Below are 20555 nucleotides of genomic sequence, written 5' to 3'. Positions count from 1 at the left end.
GTCATTAAAGACATAGAGTGGAATTATCTGAAAACTCTTTGTAGTCCACAAAAAAAAGAACAGATCTACCAAAAAAAAACGAGTGTGCTTTCGATTATTCAGCTTCAAGTAAGAAATATTCAAGTAATAATTCCATTAATCAAACATGAGTTATGTGAAGTAAAAAAAAGGTCAACAACTAATTGAAATAATCTGAAAAACAGAAAAGAAGTCAAAAATCGAAGAGATGGATAGATTTTACGCTTCAATACTCAAATTAGCCATAGATAAAATTCATTTGCTCACTTTTGCGCTCTCCTCGACCGCTCTAGATTCGATAAAGGGATTTTTGTGGGTTTCTGGAGTGGTACCCGTCAATTACCTCAAGGCACACCAAAAACACGATGGTGAGATGAATTTTAAATGCTGAGGAGAAGCGAAATAAATAAATATCAGCGGGAACATGAGATCATTATTATTAATAGGTATTAAGTATGATTATAATTATAGTTATTATATAATATTATATCTAATAGGTACTATGTTATTATTTTAGTTGCTGATCATTATATAATTACTACTGAGCCTAATTACTACTCATCAAATTAATAAGATTGGATCCTACACATCTTCAGCGGAAGAGAGATTTTTTCGGACATTTATTTATTGGTTATTTATTTATTGAAAACACGTGCAGGTGTGCCATAAAACAAAACAAAAAAAAACAAGATGGAACAGAGCTCACTAGAATTTCGCCTGAATTTTACACAATAAGACTGGTCCTTCAAAGCGTGGGAGTGAGTCTTATTGTGTAAAATTCAGGCGAAAATTCAGGATATGCTCTGGATATTTGTAGAATCCAGGTGTGTTTGAGTACTAAGCGGTTCGAAGCTAATAAATAGCAGAGCTATAAGAAATGTTGCTTAGGCCGGGTCAACGTAATGACACATGCACTTCCACACCAGAACTAAGCGGTCACAAATGGATTGTCGGAGCTATTTTCGGTCGGAGCAAACAGCACAATTCGAGAGCTTAACCACATCCGACGACGACAGAGCAGCAGGTAATTGGGGGCGGTTAACGGGCGGTTGGTGGCAAAAAGTTGACCGTATGAACGACAAACATACATATCCACCCACAGCTCGAAAGGGAAACACGACGAGAAACGAGGAAGTGATGCGTTTCACACACACTCACACCGTATCCGGTTCAGATGCGTTGTGTCCAAATACATACGCGCATCGTGTTTGAATGAGGTCGACGTAAGTGCTAAGTTTGCCCGGCAGATCTCGTATTCAGGCATCGATTACGGTAATCCTGGTGTGATTTTCGACCGGCAATAATGAGAATGTAACCAGCGACATTACGTTGTGGGCGAAGTTTATCTATATGTCTCAAGTTATGTGACGAAACCTTATGGTGTGTCAATCAACGGCTGCAGGAATAGCCGAAATTGCAGGAAGGATCAATGAAAAACGGCCAGGGAACTTTTTAGATTTCCAACCATTCCAGACATTTTTGCACTTTTCTTCCGCCCCATTTTCCCGAAGGTTTTCCGACTATTCGACTGGAAAAACTTCAATCACTTGCATTTTCTTTCCCACCACTCCCTTCGTTTCTTTTGTTGTGCAGCGGCAAATGTGCGGAAAAGTGCACAGGAAATGCGCAAGAACCTCGCAAAGGTGGGCAGATTTTCTGAGCTTGACGGGGAAGTCCAGGAATTACAACCGAATGTCGAACGTCTGAACTTACATCGCTCTAAATAAACATCCTTAACCGAAATAGTTTTGTGAAGACCAACGAACCGTCATTTGTTAGAAGAAATGAGCCGAATAGAAGCATGATGGATGGATTGTTCAAGGTTTTTTTTTGCGGGAATGAAAAGTATGGTTGTCCTGTCCCACCTCCAAAGGCATTTATCATTTCAAATATGTATTCTGTATGATGTGATGGACAAATGATTACAGGAAACGGATACTGTGCCAATGACGAAAAAAAAAACCTTTGCATTTGAAATCAATATTTTTGGTCTCAATAAATAGTTGGGGATTTATATACAACAACATATACACGAAAAAAAATAACATTTTCTAGAAAATGCTAGTAATCACATCCCACCTATTGGATCTTTGCATATCTTTTTACCATTTTTGAGAAAAATTTGAAAGTTTTTCACTATTTTATCACTAAAACTGAAATTATAATTTTTATTTTGAAAAGTTAGTTTTTCTGAAAATTTTAGTACTATTATTTCATCTAAGATTAACAATGTAATTACCATTACTGTTAGAAAAATGTAGCAACAGCAACAGCACAAGAGCAGCAAGTATTTTTAGTTCTTTAGGCTGATTTGATTTTTGTTGGTTTTTAAATCAATAAAATGGAATGTTGACTCCACGAAAATGAATGATGTTGACCATCTTCACCGAATTCACGCGTTATTTGATGTTATTATTTATTGTTATGTTTATTATGTTATTATTACTGTTCTGCTATTTGATAGGTCGGAGTTTGTTATTAGATCCCAAATTAATTCCACCTATTTTTGTTTATTCCGACAGAGTTGAAAGACAAGAAAACACCATAATATGCCGGATTTTGTTAAAAATTAATTCATTAATTATTAAAGTTATTTGAGTTATTTCTTAAAAATTCCAATTAAAGTCATATTTTTATGTTAAAATTTAGCATAAAAAATTTACTATTTCATATTACAGTATACCGGAAATAAATGGCTCAACTACTTTCGAGTGGTATTTTCAAAATTTAATTTCTCTCATTCCAAAGGATTCCGACGGTTTGCGATGGATTAATCAGTCGCGGACGGGTTTGCGAACACGAATTAGTAGCGATTTTGAATGAGCCGATATTTTTCCCTCTATACAACAGAAAACTCTAATAAAAATGTAGCAGTGGATTATATATTATAGAAAACGACCTTTGGACAGCGTTGTGAGCATGCGAGTGTTAGGTTTGTTACTGTGTACAGTATCCATTCACTCATTGCTCAATTACATATCGAAGCAGGATTGCTCAATCCAGCTACATATCAGGATTTGGGCGAGTAACCTAGTCCAAGGCAGAAGGAGCACGATGGGACCTTGAGCAAATCTGATCAGGGACCTTAAGCAAGAGAGTTCATTAAAGGCATCACCCCACGAATCTGAAGTGGTACGGATTTCAGGTGGAGTATTCGTATGCGGAATAGTGGATTTTGGAGAGGGGGCGATTCCATTCATTTCTTCCTAATTGCCGTAAAAAACGGCCCGGAAGATGCGGCGCGTGCACAAGGCTGGCGCGCTCCAACTGAACTTCTTGTAGAGAATAGCGCGCCGGAACTCCCGAAGCCGTATCTTCCCGGCCGTTTTCACGGCAGTTAGGAAGAAATGGACAGAATCATCCCCTCTCCATAATCCACTATTCCGCATACGAATACTCCACCTGAAATCCGTACCACTCCAGATTCGTGGGGTAATGCTTTTAAGGTTCAAGATGCGGAAGCCACTAAGAGGACGCTAGTCAGAAATAGTTGAGAGAGAAGGAAGTACGACAGAACAAGTAAAAAACAGATATAGCCCTGAGACAATAGTGCCCTTGGTAATTTATGAGCTTCACTCAGGTTGAGAGAAGAAGAAATCAACACCGACTATCTACGCTATGTAAAGACAAACTAATTGGAGAAAGCCTCCTCCTTGGGAGGAGCTGAGCAAACGATTCCTTGGCTTTGTTAAGGTCATATCCATAGCTACATTCATTTCATTCTCGAATAATTTTGACCTTCGCAAATTTTGAATGAAATATATATCAAGGTACTTCACATAATTTTACATTCAAAAAATTAATTTTGCTTTACACAACCTTACATGAACATAATAGAGATTGATTTCTATTTTTCTATCTTTTTTCTACTTCAACTAAAAAGAATACAAATACAAAGACTCTTACAGAAATAATCGTTAATACGAACGGAATACGGTAACTTATAGTATTATCATTAGATATTACAGCTCAGAACTAAACTATACACATGTTTATAGCTGACAATACTAATGAAATATACGAATACTAATGAATATTTTCAATATAATCGTGATTGTTTGTTGTTGTGGAAGGAAAAGGAACGAGGTACGGAGAAATTGGATCAAAGCCGCCGTTCTCGAATGCCTCGAGACTCTTTCTCCATCTCGAGGTGTCTGCTTTAAATTCTTGACACTTCGCAGGAAAAGTCAACGTTTTCTAGGAGAACTTTTCAGGATTCTATTGGGATTCTATTCATAGCAAGAACGCTAACGTCATTAGAGATCTGTTTGGAACTAGACCGTTGTTTACACAATAAAAGAACAGTGAATGCTTTGGAAATAGATGGAAATTGTGGATACTGTCCTCTTCTCAGCTGAAGAGCTATGTATTGAGAATCTTGAGAATTTTTCTCTATTTCATGAAAGAAATCAACGCGACAATGAGAAAACGAGTAGTTTTGTTGAATACTACACGAATAATCCGGTTACAAGATCCCATTACTTGTTGTGTAGGTAACGGTAACGAAAAACAATCCGAAATAACAATGTTTATGGTGCCATGAAGCTGTCCAAGCCTGAGGAGAATCGAGCTAAACTTCGAACTTGTAGAGGAAACTTCTAAGCTCGGAGAATCATCGGACGGATAGGTGCCGGATGCGCGCCAATTGTCACGCACGCACGCATAGGTGTCCGCCGTCTGGTGTGAGGACGATAATCTGTTCGTTCATCATGCGTAGCGTCATTAACTATACCGGTACACGTGCCCGTGGCCGAAGGGATGGGCAGGATCTAGAATTCAAAGAGTATCTAGATTCGATGGCGACGATTGTCACCTGGTACACCTCAATGAGGAAGCAAAACGATTAAAATTTCATCGATAACAAATGGAGAACAAATAGTAAAGAAAAATGTACATAGATTGATCCGTGCTCATATTTTATTCTTTTTTATCTTTCTACGTAATAACGGTTTTTGTTTTGTAATCGGCCTTACCACATTCTTTTTGGCACGGCATTGAGCTTAGTGAATATATAAACAAATAAGTGAATAATAAATAATGTCCGGCTCTATTAAAGAAAACAATTATTAAATGAATAATACTTATTTGGTCTTACTTACTTATTTGGGTGGTCCGTGAAAGATCTATGAAACAAAAGGAAGTGTTTAACTCCCGCTGTGATAAACAAGGATGTCTGGATATCTGAACACCAACGCTGGAACGTTGCATTTCTCGTGTTTCTCGAGATTTTTAATAGCGTATACAATCGGACCGGGCTATAAGGAAGTGGATTGCTGATAGTAAGAAAATGTGGCAGTACTCGAACTTGAACTTAAGAGGAAAAGGAGAAAAAAGGAAGAGAGAAGAATGAAAGAAGGGTAAAATGATCGCCGTTAATCAATTCTTTTGTGATGCACCAGCGAATTCGACCCGTTCAATTCAAGACCGTCGAGATTCGCGAACGCAAATGTGCCCATTTCAATGATTAGCAGGAGCCAGTCCGTGTTTTTATCCTCCCGAACAAGTCTATCAGCTTGACGTTGAGGAGACACGGAGGATCGTTGGCTTAGGAGCGTTTCGAATCATCGAGAGTTCAAGTTTCCGTGGAATCTCTTACCGCACTTCCCTAAACTTCAAAGGAAATAAATGGCACAAAAGGATGGGGAGTGTTAGTGTGTTGTGTTCGGAATTGTACGTCTTGTACTTCTCCGACAACAAATCGAGAGAATATTTCTGAATCCGCTGGTTTTCTGATACCTCGATGCTGAACCTTTCGTACATCCGAGAATTTGCACCAGACCCGTCTGGAAGGATAAAAACACTGATTCGATACGTGGGCTCGCCCGCTGCATTGTCGAATCCCAAGCGGAATCATATGCCAGAGACTTTGTCAGCTTGATGTTGTTGAGTATTCTCCAAGTCCTTTCTTTTTGGAACCTCGGCATTTGGAAGTGTATTTGTGTTTTCTTGTTATGCCAACGAGGTTTAGGTGAAACTTTTTATTGACCTGATGTTTCGACAAACTCTTCTTTTTCAAAAGCCTGAAAATGGTTCGACGTCTTTGATACCATGCATATCCCATCAAACTCCTCTTATCTCCTCGCCATACCTCGATATTGTCTCAAGTACACCACGCAAGACCTTTGAAAGGAAAACAACTGACCAGTTTCACCGACTAGGGGGGTTGGTAAACCACCGCGTTCTTAAAGATAACGGTGTATTCGAACTCCCTCGCCTATTACCAGCTAAGTGTTCCTTGATACGCACGTTCAGCATCCTTCCAGTTTCTCCAATATAAATGGCGTTGCACATTAGGCATTCTGTTTGGTAAATAACTCCGATGTTCGTGCAATCACCGGCCTTAAAGCCTATCGTAGAATCTATTGCGAACTAATAACGACAGGCAATGCGTCTAGGGTGCCACAAAAATGATAAGCATGATGGAAATGAGTTTGAAGTAAAATGTAAATCCGTCATGAATTACAAAAATGAGTGCTTATCAATTACCAATGACTTCTTGTCGTTCGTAATACTCTGTGAGCTATAAGATTGCCCCACATGCAGTTCCTTAAAGGCATCACCCCACGAATCTGAGGTGGTGCAGATTTCAGGTGGAGTATATGGGGTGGGAGACTACGGAGAGGGTGGTGATTCCGTCCATTTCTTCTTAATTGCCGGAAAAAAACGGCCCGGAAGATGCGGCGCTGCACAAGGCTGGCGCGCTCCAGTCGAACTCCCTGTAGAAAATAGTGCGCCAAAACGCCTGAAGCCGTATCTTTCGGGCCGTTTTTTACGGCAATTAGGAAGAAATGGTCGGAATCACCTCCCTCTCCGTAGTCTCCCATCCCGTGTACGAGTACTCCACCTGAAATCTGCACCACCTCAGATTCGTGGGGTGATGCCTTTAACGTTATCCAGACACCAGTACTTAAGGATCCTGCACAGTACGTAGATCTCATTCGCCTTGGTGACAATCTTTAAGAACGCGGTGGTTTACCAGCCCCGCTAGTCGGTGAAACTGGTCAATTGTTTCTCTTTCGAAGGTCTTGCATGGTGTACTTGAGACAATATCGAGGTATGGCGAGGAGAGAAGAGGATTTTGATGGGATATGCATGGTATCAAAGACGTCGAACTATTTTCAGGTTGTCGAAACGTCAGGCCAATAAAAACGTTTCACCTAAACCTCGTTTGCATAACAAGAAAACATAAATTGTCGAGAAATGTTAATCTCCAAGGATCCATCGGTGTCAGTGTGGTTGACTAAGGCGATCTTTCGACAACGAGCGGACTCTAAGTTGGTGTCGCCTCTGTCTTATCTCAGATGTGTATTTTCCAATACGAGAGAAATCCAACAGAAAAACCAGGAATATTTTGCAGCTCATTTTTAACCTTGGAAATTTACCTTTTCACCGAAAGAAATTTTCCTGATGTCGACATGTGCAAATCTCTCCAGTGATAAAGTAATGCAAGTGTGGAATGAGAAGCTAAACATTTTCTTAATTTTTCACTACAGTAATTAAATCAACCAAACTACACAATGTATATGTTGAAGTTAAGTTAAAGTTTCTGGCGTTAATCAATCCGTTCGGGATGCGCCCCCACGTTCACTTCAATTCAGAATCGTTTGAGGTTTAAGAACGTGTATCTGGCCTGTACAATGACTTGCGGTGGCTAGGCGATGTGTCAAGTTAGTGTTTTTATCCTCCCAGACAAGTCTGGTACCAATTTATCGACCCCGGAGGGATGAAAGGCTTGGTGAGCACTGGGGCGGATTCGAACCTCCGATCGATCGTGCAGGAAGCGGAACCTCTAACCGCTACACCACATCGCCCAATGTATATGTATCTATATGTATATGTATTTATAGTACACCAGAAAAAGCGAAAGAACAAAAAACGAAAGGAAGTGTTTCATTTCTGATAAATATGATGGCACTGAGGGTAGGTGGTGGTGTAGCGCAGTTGGTAAGCGGCTGAGTTGTGACAGCACGATCGATCGATAGTTTGAAACCGGCCTAATGTCAACCATTCCCCCCGGGATCGAGTCAGACTTGTCTGCCAGGATAAAGGCACCTGCTTGAGACATCGGCTAACCCCTGTAAGGCTGCACGACGTTCACAGAGAAGAAGCGGTTCTGGATTAAAGACGAACGCGTAGGTGGATCCCCGTAGGGACCTGATCAGCGCCGTACGCACAATGATTCATGCTTCAAGATAGCATTATGACAATTTTCTTCCTAAAACTGTGGAAGAATGTAAACCAGAAGCGTTGTTTTCGAGAAGAAAAAAGTCTGCTCGCGCTGATTTATAATCAATGGACATCTAGGCAACCGCGAAACTCGTTAAAGGCATCACCCCACGAATCTGAGGTGGTATGGATTTCAGGTGGATTATTCGTATACGGGATCGAAGAGAAGGGTGATTCCGTCCATTTACTCCTAATTGCCGTAAAAAAACGGCCCTTTGGGCGTTCTGGCGCACTTTTTGTACAAGGAGTTCGACTGGAGCGCGCCAGCCTTGTGCGGCGCCGCGTCTTCCGGGCCGTTTTTTAGAACCTTTTATCTTCCGGGCCATAGAGAACGGCCCAGAAGATGCGACGGGTGCTCAAGGCTGGCGCGCTTCAATCGAACTTCTTGTAGGGAATAGTGCGCAGGAGCGCTCGAAGCCGTATCTTCCGGGCCGTTTTCTGCGGCAGTTAGGAAGAAATGAGCGGAATCACCCTTCTCTCAATAATCTACGATCCCGTATACGAATAATCCACCAGAAATCCGTACCGCTCCAGTTTCGTAGGGTGACGCCTTTAAACATTTTATTGATGCCCTCTATTGAGATCATTGATCCAGTTTACTGTACTTTGATAATTCCTCATTGCCCCATTCATGTAATAGCTATTGAAAGAATAGAAATCAGAATATAAATGACAACTCAAGTTTATTTCCATGTATATTTACGCTCTGCCCTATTTTGTGTTGAAAATGTTTTTTCTCTCTTAGTTTATGGTTGATTAACCCATCGTCCTCCATTTCTATGATGTTTCGAGGAATGAGATATTCAGGAGACGCTGAATGCAATGAAAAACACCACAGCGCCAAAAAATACAGAATTTTCCCCATTCCACTTACCAAAACAACGAGGTAGAATCGTAAAGAATTTTTGAAATTTATTTTTTTCTCACATAATACTCTAACGAAATGAGTGGCACCGTTCTATTGTTTTTAGTAATGTCGTTTTCAAAGATAACATTCACCGAACCTAATATAAATATATTATATGAAACAAAAACAAGCAGGTAATGAAGAGGAGCTTGTCAGATAGCCGAAGACGAATTTCCAAGGTGTTCGTTTCATTTCAAGCATTTTTTTGCGGAACTTGCCTGTTCCAATAAAAATTCCAATCTAATAAAATAAAATAAAATAAATAACAACTCCAATCTAATAAAATCTCATGAATTCAATGTGGAAATGTTCCCTTTAGCATCTGATCTATAAATAAAAAAAACTGCTGACTTTTATGACTCGGTCCCTCTAAATCCTGGATCTATGTCCTCCTTCATGTCAAACACCGATTCCAACGATCAGAACTGTGTACTTAGAAAGTCCTTTTTCTTTTTATCGTCAAATTGGTCTTTTGTACGACTAAAAGCCAACCGGTTCATTTCCTGTATTTACGTATACGTACGTACGAAAATCCCTTAGTAATAGGTTTGTTAATCCGCTCACGTACCTTTCAAATCAACTCTATAATTGGACTGTTACGGTAGTCAGCGCCAATACGGAGAGGGCATAGTGGATTTTTTGATTCTATACAGAAGGAGATCAGTAAATGAGGGAACAAAGATGGCAGTTTATGCCTACAAGTGGAACAAGCCCTAGTGGACGCAACATAGTTCTGGAACTTGAATTTTGATGGAGAAGTAAGGACATATCGGGCTGGAAATACAATTAACGCGGAAAAGATTTTTGAAAATATAAATATATGGAACAGTAGCATTCCCGTGAGAACGTTAACAATTTTTGGAAGTCACACAAGAGGAGTCACATGAGTGAAAAACTACTATGAAGCGTTAGATAAACTTCTATAACAAACATATATTCTTTTGGAATTAATGAGCATTTGTTTGAGCTGTCAAATCTTTTTCACAAATTAGGAATTCGGAAAATCGATTGATTAATCGGAAATCCAGGAGTGGATTAAATTTTTTCTTTTCTTTGATCACGATTAATTTTTCTCTGCATTCGTTTAATGAAGGAGTGAACTGATTTTTAATGTTTAAAGTGTTTCAATCATAATCATCTGGTGTTAGTGAAGTAGAAATCGGATAATAAGTTAATCAACTCCGCCTTCTATAGGTTTCTGTAGGTTCTTACGGATAACTTGCACTTCGATAGATAACTTGTGATGCCAGCCATGGACGAGTATTATAGTCGAGTCAAAACGACAGAAATCGAGGGGGAGGAGACCCTTGCTGGCGTCAATCATTGCTGCGGTTCGAAATGGTCCCACCTAGATCCCAGCTATTAGCTCCACCGCGCCGCCTCGAGCGCAGCCGCTTATGCAACTGCGAAGAGTGCGCACTGTGCAAAAAGTGCACTCCATGGCGTATAGTCATGTCAAAACGGCATGAAACACGGTGCAGTTGCGTAAGCGGCTACGGTCGAAGCGGCGTGATGGAGCGTAGCGGTTACGATGGTGGCAGAGCCCTTGCCTGCACCACCCACCGCTGCAGTTCACGATGATCCCACCTCGATTTTGACCGCTATCTCTACTGTGCCGCTTCAGGCGTCTAAGTAAGTGCACTGTTTCATGTCGTCTTTAGCTGACTATATACATATGCGTCATAAACAACAAAGAGGTTGATGAATGAAAAGTTTTTTGAACGACTTTTACAGATTTTTAGTAATTAGTTTTAGCAGCTAATAGTTTAACAGCGTTAGGTACTACAAGGTTATCACGCCGGTTTCGAAAGTATGGCGTCCATAGTATCAGGAAGAGTTGCTATCCTTCAAATAGTATAGAATTTTAAATAAGAAAACTTTATGGAGTAGGAACAAATGGTTCATCTCTTGTAAAATAGTCCCTCCATGATTGTACTTGTGTTAATCCCATATCCTTAGATTTTGCATCACATCGAGGCGGAATAATCATACGATCCCTCACTTCCAATGCTTCTTTCTGTTGTGAACGTGCTCTCATCTAAAAATTGTCAATTATGTACTCATAAAAAGCGAAAAAAAGGAAAAATGGAATATAAAACCACCGTTTCTTCAGTTTAGATTTTGTAACCGACATGGGTTTCATTTTTTCCATACATGACACATCAGCTTCATACGGATTACATAGTTACGTTTATTTATTTATGTTCATTTTCCTCCATTGTTAAGCCACAAATGACCTCTCCATCTCTTGCCGTAGGCCTTTTCATCTCGTACATAACTGTTGATCTTTTACTCTGGGATCCTGACGTCTTCGATGAACGAACAATTCATATATCCTAACCTTCTGCTTCATCCAATTTTCATTTTCAATTTTTTTTTGTGGTTCCTCGCTCACTCTACGATACTCCCGTGATGCTCTGGTTTGAAATAAACACCTTGTGCTAGTCGTTAACTACAAGTGGTTTCGTCTTCCATTTCCACATAATGTATAGTGTATCTTGACCGACTAAGATATGTCGGATATATGCCGGAGTTATTGCAAACGAGGAATCATAGGAAACTTTAGAAGTATCCAGAACTTGCGTCAAAATGGAACTACATCTCCAAGAACGTCGCGAACAAAACTGCGTCACCCAAAGCGAAAGCGGACAGAAGTTCCATAATGAAATCCATGGAAAAGTTTTGCCATACTTAAAACAGCATACCACGAATCTGAGGTGGTGCGGATTTCAGGTGGAGTATCCGTACGCGGGGTCGTAGATCATGGAGACGGGGGTAGTTCCGCTCATCTCTCCCTGCATCACTGCAGACAGCCGCCCCCAGAATGCTGTTTTGTACGACGCCATGCAACGATCCACCCTTTGCGCCCCCTTCGCCCTGAGATTCGTGGAAAATCAATTCGGACTGCCTCGATAGGCAGTAAGGACGCTACGCGTGCAAAGGTGACGCGCTGCAATAGAAGGCGTCGTACAAAACAGCATTCAGGGACCGGCTGCTTGCAATGATTCAGGGAGAGGCAGCATACCACGAATCTGGGGTGGTACTTGGGATGCGTCCCCACGTTCAGTTCAATTCAGAATCGTTTAAGGCTTACGAACGTGTAGCTGGCCTTTACAATGACTTTCTGGGACTAGCCGATGTATCAGGTCAGTGTTTTTGTCCTCTCAGACAAGTTTGATACCAATTTATCGGTCCCGGAAGGATGAAAGGCTTAGTGAGCACTAGGGGGAATTCGAACCTCCGTTTGACTGTGCAGGTAGCGGAACCTCTAAGCGTCACACTACCACACTACATCTGCCCACTTAACCACTTACAAGTCATATTTCTTCTCTTTTTCTAATTGCAAAGAGGAAATAATTAACATCAAGAATGTTTGGAATTTTTCCCTGGGGTAAAATGTTCGTTAGGAGAAGAAAATACCTCTATGCTAATCTAAATACGATGCAAATTATTGATCAAAACCGCACGCAGCTACAGTATGACAAGATAGAGCAAGAAAAGTCGCTATCTATAGACAAAACGACATGAAATACGGACAGTTGCGTAAGCTCCTGCGCTCGAAGCGGTGCGGTGAAGACAGCTGTTGGAATCTAGGTGGGACCATGGCGAACTCCAGAGATGGGTGACGGTAGCGATGGTCCTCACACGATCCCAACCGCTACGCTACTCCGCGCTGCTTGTTGTTTTGACCCAAACATACTTGTTGCACTCTGTTATCCCGCTGACTCGCACTTGACGCGTGTTTTGTGTAATCTGCAATGGTACTTTTGGATTTTCCACAATCGATAAGGTCGGGAACCGTATCGCACCGAACGCGTACGTCTACGTTATATGGCACCATAAATCAAGTCAATTCGACCGGACTCATGCGGGACTTTTTGCAGTCATTTGATTTATTTATGGGCCAACAACCATATCAGTATTCCATACAGAAGTCATCACAGTTGTCACAATCACCATAATATTGTTATCATAATTTATACCAATCGTAAATCGTATCCCTCCCATGCAACGCAAAACCCTGAGGGAACGGGAACGAGGCTCCTGCTGTACAGCATACACGGCGGTTCTGCTCAGAAATGGAGGCACAATTCGCCATAGCAAAACATGGGGGCGTTATACTCGAGAACCTTTCGATTACTCCATGCTAGGGTCTCGGAACGAAGTTTGAGTGTCTCTAGAAGCCTCCTTCCTCAACTCCTCAAACCCCTGCCAAAACCAACCAATCTTAGCACGCGAATCAGACGTTCTGGCGCCACCAACATTGGCAACGTTTCATATCACGGCCAAAAGTCTAATCATGAATCGTAAAGAAGAATGCATCGCTGTGAGCAACGAACTGGCGTCATATCAAGACCTTTGCGGGTTTTGACCTACGGGGGCATCGTTACTAGTTACTCTTGTTAGCGGCGCAACTCTAACAACTGGTGGTCCGCTAACATCACGATTTTGTGGCTATTAAGGTGAGCGCCATGGTGGTCTGCTTTTCTGACGTTGCCTTTGAATAATCTGTTTGCTAAATCATATCTTGTGGGATGACGAGGCGTTTGAGAGAGTAGATTACACCTGCCTTTGGTTTTTGCAGGCTATGAAGAAGGCGACGACGCCGAAACGTTAGCCAGAATAAAGATCAACAACAATCCTGGTTCTGCTCAAAAAAAAGAAGTACACCATCAAAACCAACATTATTGTTTTAATTTTGCATGGATTCCCATGAATTATCCTGAGCAATTGCAACGCTACTTTTTATTCATGTCATTATCAAGTGCGAAACTCATATTCAAGATTTTCTGAAGATTAAAATCGAGATACCCTTTCAAAAGTTTCAGCGCAGATCACCAACAGAGCTCCGATGATGATGGCTACAGCGGCACAGACAGCAAGCTGTTTCTGAAAAGATTAAGTGAAATGAAAAGAATAGGACATGAGAGAGAAGAAAGATAAATGATGATTCGTGCTAATACCACTACTCATCGCTCAATGCTATTAACCTAGCATAACGTTGGGCGACACCAATCTTCAAGAGTTTGATATCAATTCATGCTTCTACCGTAGTTCTGTGGCGGGAGTGATGCAGGTGCTGAGAGAACCATCGATTTCGGTAAGAAAATACTTCGGTAATCGATAAGAGGTTTTGTTGGCTTCGGAATACCTTCGACCCGTCGACTATGCGGTCGTATATTATACTCGGTGGTTCGATGGTGTATAGTCGATGGTTCAAAAGTGTTCCAGAGCCAGCCATGGTAAGCTCAAGACGAGCTGAAACTCGATGCAATTACGTAAGCAGTTGCGCTTGCAGGTGTACAACCGAGTTAGCGATGCAGTTGCTAAAACAACTGCTTACGCAATTTCACCATTCAACTGAAAACAGCTCCACATCAATACATCGTAAAAGTGGTGAGGATCGAGTGATTGCTAATGCTGTTCTCGATAAAGAAGGGTAGCTCACCAACTCTTTACCATTCCGTCTTAGAAGCGAGAAAACGTTACTAATGTTTACTAATGTTAAGCGCTTTCAGAGCAAGCCGTATGCGCATGGGGTTAGTTTTCAAATTTTATCGGGTGTGATAGGATAAATTATCGACCTTGGCTTTTTTGGATACATAAAGATGGCATGGAAAGAAAATTCGAAAGAAATCACTACGGTTTTGTCTTTGTTTTTCGACCATTCAATTGGAACCAGCTCCAAATCGATACGAATGGCAAAGGAACCGAAGGTTAGTTAATTGTTTTCCGAACGGATTTGTAACATTTCAATCTCCGATCGCCGATAGCTGACGTCTGCCATGAACATGTGTTTGGCGATTGGCAAAATATGTTGATAAACGACACCTTACGTGAGAAGTCTACGTAAGGTATTTGGGCGATACGTGTGGGAAATCTGAAGTTTTCTCACGATCAACAAGATAAGAAAAGCCTTGCTCTCGTAAAGGCGACTTTCTAGTGCTTAGTGCAGTATCACAACTTTCACTAGCAACAAGGGAGAAGTCTGAGTAGGGATATGTGAGGGTGTCAGATCACATCCTTCACCACCGATATAGTTGAATTGTCAGTGCCTTGCACTAGTGTATATGGAATATTATCCTTCACCACCGATGCATGTTGTTGATGTGGGCAGTCGTTTCATCACGTTACCTTGTCGACCGTGAGTTTGAGTTTGAATTGTTCTGGGCAGTTACGTGCGCGCCAGTCTCGTGAGCTCGCAATCATGAGGAGCCTGCTGGTTCCTCTAGCCTAGTGCTATCCCTAATTGCGAGTTGCAGGTTCGACTCCGAGATTGGACACATCGGTTCGACCTGAGGGCAAGGCCTAATGCACTAGTGCATTGCGATCGTGACGGTAGCGTCTATAAGGGGTTTTCCTGGAAATTGGAATAGGTTGTGCTCGAACTCATCTTGATTGGTACATATTAGAAGTGTTACATCTTCTCATTTCTTCTCGTTTTTCACGGCAATTAGGAAGAAGTGGACGGAATCACCCCCTCTCCATAATCTGCTATGCCGTATACGAATACTTCACCTGAAATCCGTACCACCTCAGATTCGTGGGGTGATGCCTTTAAACTCCCGTAGCCACTGGTGTCCTCCTTCTCAGCTCGAGCGTCAACTCGTTCTTCATGTTCATTTCCCGCCGTAGATGAACATATCCGGTGCATTCGCATATGTTCGTTCCGTTGAGGGTAACTGAGGTACCCGAGATCAACCCACGGGTAATTAGAGCGGAATGAAAGGGCCCGCGAAATGTTAGTTAGCAAGGATTCAATTTCTGCCCCATTTTCTGTGTAATTCCACGCCGTTAGCACCCTTTCCAGTTGAAATTCCAGTTTCCTCGTTAATATGATAGTTTCTTTTTCTTCAGCTGTTAGGGTCACTTTCAAAGATTCCACTTTGTAGGAATTGGATTTCTTCCTACTTCACTTCACTTCACTTCGTGATTGTTGGGATTACCGTTTCTATTAGTCAGCTTCTGCTATCTTACCTATTTTATTTTGATAACGACTACAAAGGTGGTCAGATGACGTTGGTCGGGCGTGACTGTCGATCAAGGGTTCGAAACCGCTCTAACGACAACCAAGCATTTCATCCATCCTGATTTGATTGTTCGCATTTGATTGTTCCATAAATCCTAGAAGTTGTACAAGTATTCATGAGCCAACAATGCCGAGCTGAACGCACAGCCGCCCCAAAACAAATTGGCCAATTGTACACTTTGTCAGTGATGCGGCTTCGAGCGCCATTTTCTACAACGAGATCTATTGGAGCGCGCCACACTTGTCCACCCGCTGCATCTTCCGGGCCGTTTTTTACGGCAATTAGGAAGAAATGGATGGAATCACCCTTTTCCCACAATTTACAACCCCGTACAGGCATAACTCACCTGAAACCCGTACCACCCCAGATTCGTGGGGTGATGCCTTTAATAACGGTAAAAATAGCACGTGATTTTAGATGTGACAAAACAACGGACATTCATCGCTATCATTCTTTACTGCTATTAAATTGCAACTGGTAATTTTATTGGATGTGACCGAGAAGTTGAAACAAGTGACGCCAAAATCTCTTAGTTTAATCAAAAGATGTGCCAAACCAATCTTTTTATCCTCCTAGACAAGTTTGGTACCAATTTATCGCCCCGGAGGGATGAGAGGCTTAGTTTGCTTTAGGGCGAATTTGAACCTCCGATCGATTGTAGCCACAGCGGAACCTTTTGCCGACTGCGCTCACCGTCCCCCTGAATAGATACGAGTAAGAATGTACCAGATGAGTATGAGTATGATCACGTTCAATTCCTCTACTCCACCTGCTCCCACCCCTCACCACTGCGTAAGAAAAGCATATGAAACAGCGTTGTATGATCCCGTCTCGCAGGCGATGCAATTTATCAGAGTAATACAAGTGAAGAATAGTAGCAGTTTGTGGCGCGTCTACGCGGTTATGCGACCGAGGTAGATTCTGTCTCTTATTTGACTTATATCAGTTGGATTGTGGATGGATGGATGGAGGATGCAATGAGTTTCTCGTATTCTAACGCGTAATTAGCTACATCGTCAAGGACACGGGATCACACAAGGATGTTGTCCACACGGTTTTTTTTGTGTTAAAGGATAGGTAACTTTAATCCGTTCGGGATCCACCCACATAATCACTTCAATTCAGAATCGTTTGAGGTTTACAGACTCATGTTTAGCATATACATATGCGATTTCATGGTTTTAGCTGATATGTTATGTCAGTGTTCTAATCCTCCCAGACAAGTGTGGTAACAATTTATAGACCCCGAAGTGATGAAAGGCTCGGTTGACACTAAGGCGGTTTCGAGCGGTATCGAATCGCTCGGTCGTGCAATCTACATGCGCACTTTGTACTTTTCCAGGATTCTAGAGGAGTCTCCATGAATTCCAGTCTTTTGCGTCATAAATCTCAACGGTATATTCGGCTACCCTTTGCGTACAACAACTTCCAACAAATAAGAAACTACCTACCGTGCCGCAATGGTTTTAATGCGATAGATGGCGAAACAATAAATTTGACGACAATCACAAAGTATACGGTGATAGGTTTGCATTTTGCAGAAAAATCTCTTTTTTTTGTGCCTTTCACAAGATATTAAGTATCTGGTGCAGACGCATAACGCTGAACCACCTGTGATTCAAGAAGTTCGAATGGTTCGGGGATTCCGTGAAGAGGCGTGGCAGTGGCCATAATTACACCAACAACAGAAAAGTGTTTGAAGAAAATGAGGAGCCTAACCGTTATGCATTACTACTTGTTTTCTCACATTTACATTTATTAGTGTGCCTTGGTAACTGATGAGGCTATTCATAGAAATTCTTTGAATTTCTTCAGTGTTTCTCCTTCAGTGTGGAAAGAAATATTTTAGGAAGTCTTCCAGACTTCTAATGTTTCGGAAAAGTGTTAAATGGAAAAGTAAGCGAACTTCATCGGAAAATGGGCGGAAGGTGAGGTTTAGGGAGAAAAGTGTTTATGATTTTGGGGATTCCTTAAAACAGGTCCACAGTATATTTACTGCTGCAATTCTGTCCCGATTTATTCGGATTCGATGAACAGCTACTGATAGAGCCACAACTCCTAGAGATAATAAGCACTAATGTTAACATATTGTAAGCGGGATGTAAAGCCTTCCTTGGATTTAGTCACTGAATGTGCATATCCTAAAATTTTGCAGCGGCTCCTTCACGATTCGTCCATTATGACAGTTATTTCCAATTAATGAACATAAGTGTTTACTGAGCATTGAACACTCTACAACACTGAACACATCACGGCGAAAAGAAAGTTGAAGAGGACACTTGAAAACCGCTGTAACTGAGCTCCACTTTGAGCGCAAAAATCGTTTTTAGAGCGCAGAGATCGTTCTAAACTTCTAAATGGCCTTCCCATTAGAGAAAGCGATACCTCGTTGATCAAAATTTCATCAATGAGGGTGGATAGCTAAGTCAGTCGGGTGCCCAAAAACCAAGGAATTAGTTATAGAGGATCCATAACGTGTAGGCTAAAGTTTCTAAGAGAAAAAAAAGAAGATAGAGATGGAACTACCATGCCTGGACTATTTTGCTGTAAGAACAATTTTCGCTCCAAGTCCAGTCCGATGGAAGCACTTATGGAAAGCCGTCCTCCCAACTCCCTTTTCACCCACGTAACTTTGTAGCACTGTTAGTTCGTTTCGCATTTCACCTACACTCTCTCAACTTCCAACGTCATTCCATACGCTGCAAATGAGTTCAAAACCTCAACGGATTCTGGATTGAAGTCAAACGTGGTCCATCTGCAAGAAAATCTACGAGAAATCAATCAGCGCAATCAATGTGTCCTTCATTACTGTAAATCGTCAGTGCAGCAGCTAGTTGTTTTATCTGAGTCGCATGTCATAGTTCGCCATTGGCGTATATCGTTGTTGCGACTATTTGCTGATTATCTAAAGAGGTTTTAGGTTCTTTTTTTCTGGTGGCCTGCAAGTTTACCTCAAATAAATTTGTCCTCAAAACAAGTGTTCGCTTGCATGCTCGATCATTGAATAATCCTTCATTTCTTAAGTGATCTTAGTCATGCAGGGGAATGTAACTGCACTAGCGGCTGCGCTCTGCGGGAGCGGTGGAGCTAGCGGTTGGGATCGAGTGAGTGATACCATCGCGAAGTGCAGTGATGGAGATGAACTGAGGAGCTAGCAAGAATCCCTTTCGATCTTAACAGCTACGCTCCACCGCCCCTCTTCCAGCGCAGGTGCTTACGCGACAGCACCGAGCTTCTTGTCGTTCTTATCCGATTTTAAATAAGCTTGCCGACTACGTCCAGTCGTGCCTGCGCTACGGTATTGTGTATTGGACAACACGAGATCACTGCCGTAGTGAAACCGTACCCACGGACCATCACAACGTAAGTGCCCGTCATCGCCACGAAAGCGTCGCGTGCATGTGAATAGCGCAAAAGGATTCGGTACTCCAAAACTTCTCCAATCGCTATGATAAGATAAGAGCGCAAAAGCGTTCTTAGAGCACAAAAACTGTTTTCAACTGTCAAATTGGTTTCGCATTTGAGAAGGTGACAGTTCAGCCGACAATTTATCACTGGAAGTGAACAGATGAACAGTTTTAGCCTCAAAACTTAAGCGTTCGTCCTAAATGATCTATAACATGTAGGTTAGAGCTACTAGGAGAAAGAACGAAGATAGAGCTAGAAGTACTTTTGTTTTAATTTTACCAAAAACTCGAAACAGGCTTACTGGAAACGAATAGCTAATAAGCTCATCTAGTAGTTTTGACAGGGAAAAAGAAACGAAAATGGTCTGAGAGAAGCCTTTTGCATCCCCCGGCGCCCCTTCTCGCCATGTAAACATTACAAATTTGATGTGTTCACATTAAAGAATTGTGTATCAAGGCTCATATGAAAAGGCAACATTCCCCCAAGGCGGGTGATCTTTCAAAAGCTGACATGCAGTTCTCAAGTATCAAAAGTGTAAACTGAACAATCGATGATAGAAATAAGTAATCGACACATAAATGAACGGAAAGTAATTGTTCACTATGTATTTATTTTCTGTATTTTTAAGTATGCAGTTATTTGTGATAGCTAAGGGGTCTCAAGAAATCTCATTGTACTTATATTGCTAGGGTTTTTTTTATCTCAGCTTTTAATAAGAAGTCTAATGAAGTTTTTGCTTCATTATAAGGACAAAGTAATGAAATACATTGTGAACGCAAAGATAGCCAAAAACTTGATTTTTTTGGGTGTCTGAAGCAAATACAAACGATCACAAAATGTTAATTTCTGGAATGTTCTTCTAAGGCAATGAGTGTAGAACTTAGTAGAAATAAATCGTGGCAATAGCACAAAAAAAGGAGAGAATAACTTCATACATATGTTTACAAGGGAAGCAAAGGCTCGTT

General features: G+C 41.4%; 1 protein-coding gene across 1 annotated transcript; it reads right to left on the bottom strand.

The window, feature by feature from the left end:
• Positions 1-11030: 11030 nt before the first annotated feature.
• Positions 11031-17853, bottom strand: RB195_006987 (uncharacterized protein; the record flags this gene model as incomplete). Its single annotated transcript, XM_064180375.1, has 3 exons — positions 11031-11189; positions 13964-14041; positions 17794-17853. The coding sequence occupies 3 exons, from the start codon at positions 17851-17853 to the stop codon at positions 11031-11033; spliced, it is 297 nt and encodes a 98-aa protein (XP_064037252.1).
• Positions 17854-20555: the final 2702 nt, after the last annotated feature.

This window comes from Necator americanus, chromosome I, assembly GCF_031761385.1.
Source record: "Necator americanus strain Aroian chromosome I, whole genome shotgun sequence".
Taxonomy (NCBI): Eukaryota; Metazoa; Nematoda; class Chromadorea; order Rhabditida; family Ancylostomatidae; genus Necator; species Necator americanus.
This window is presented reverse-complemented; position numbering and strand designations above follow the sequence as displayed.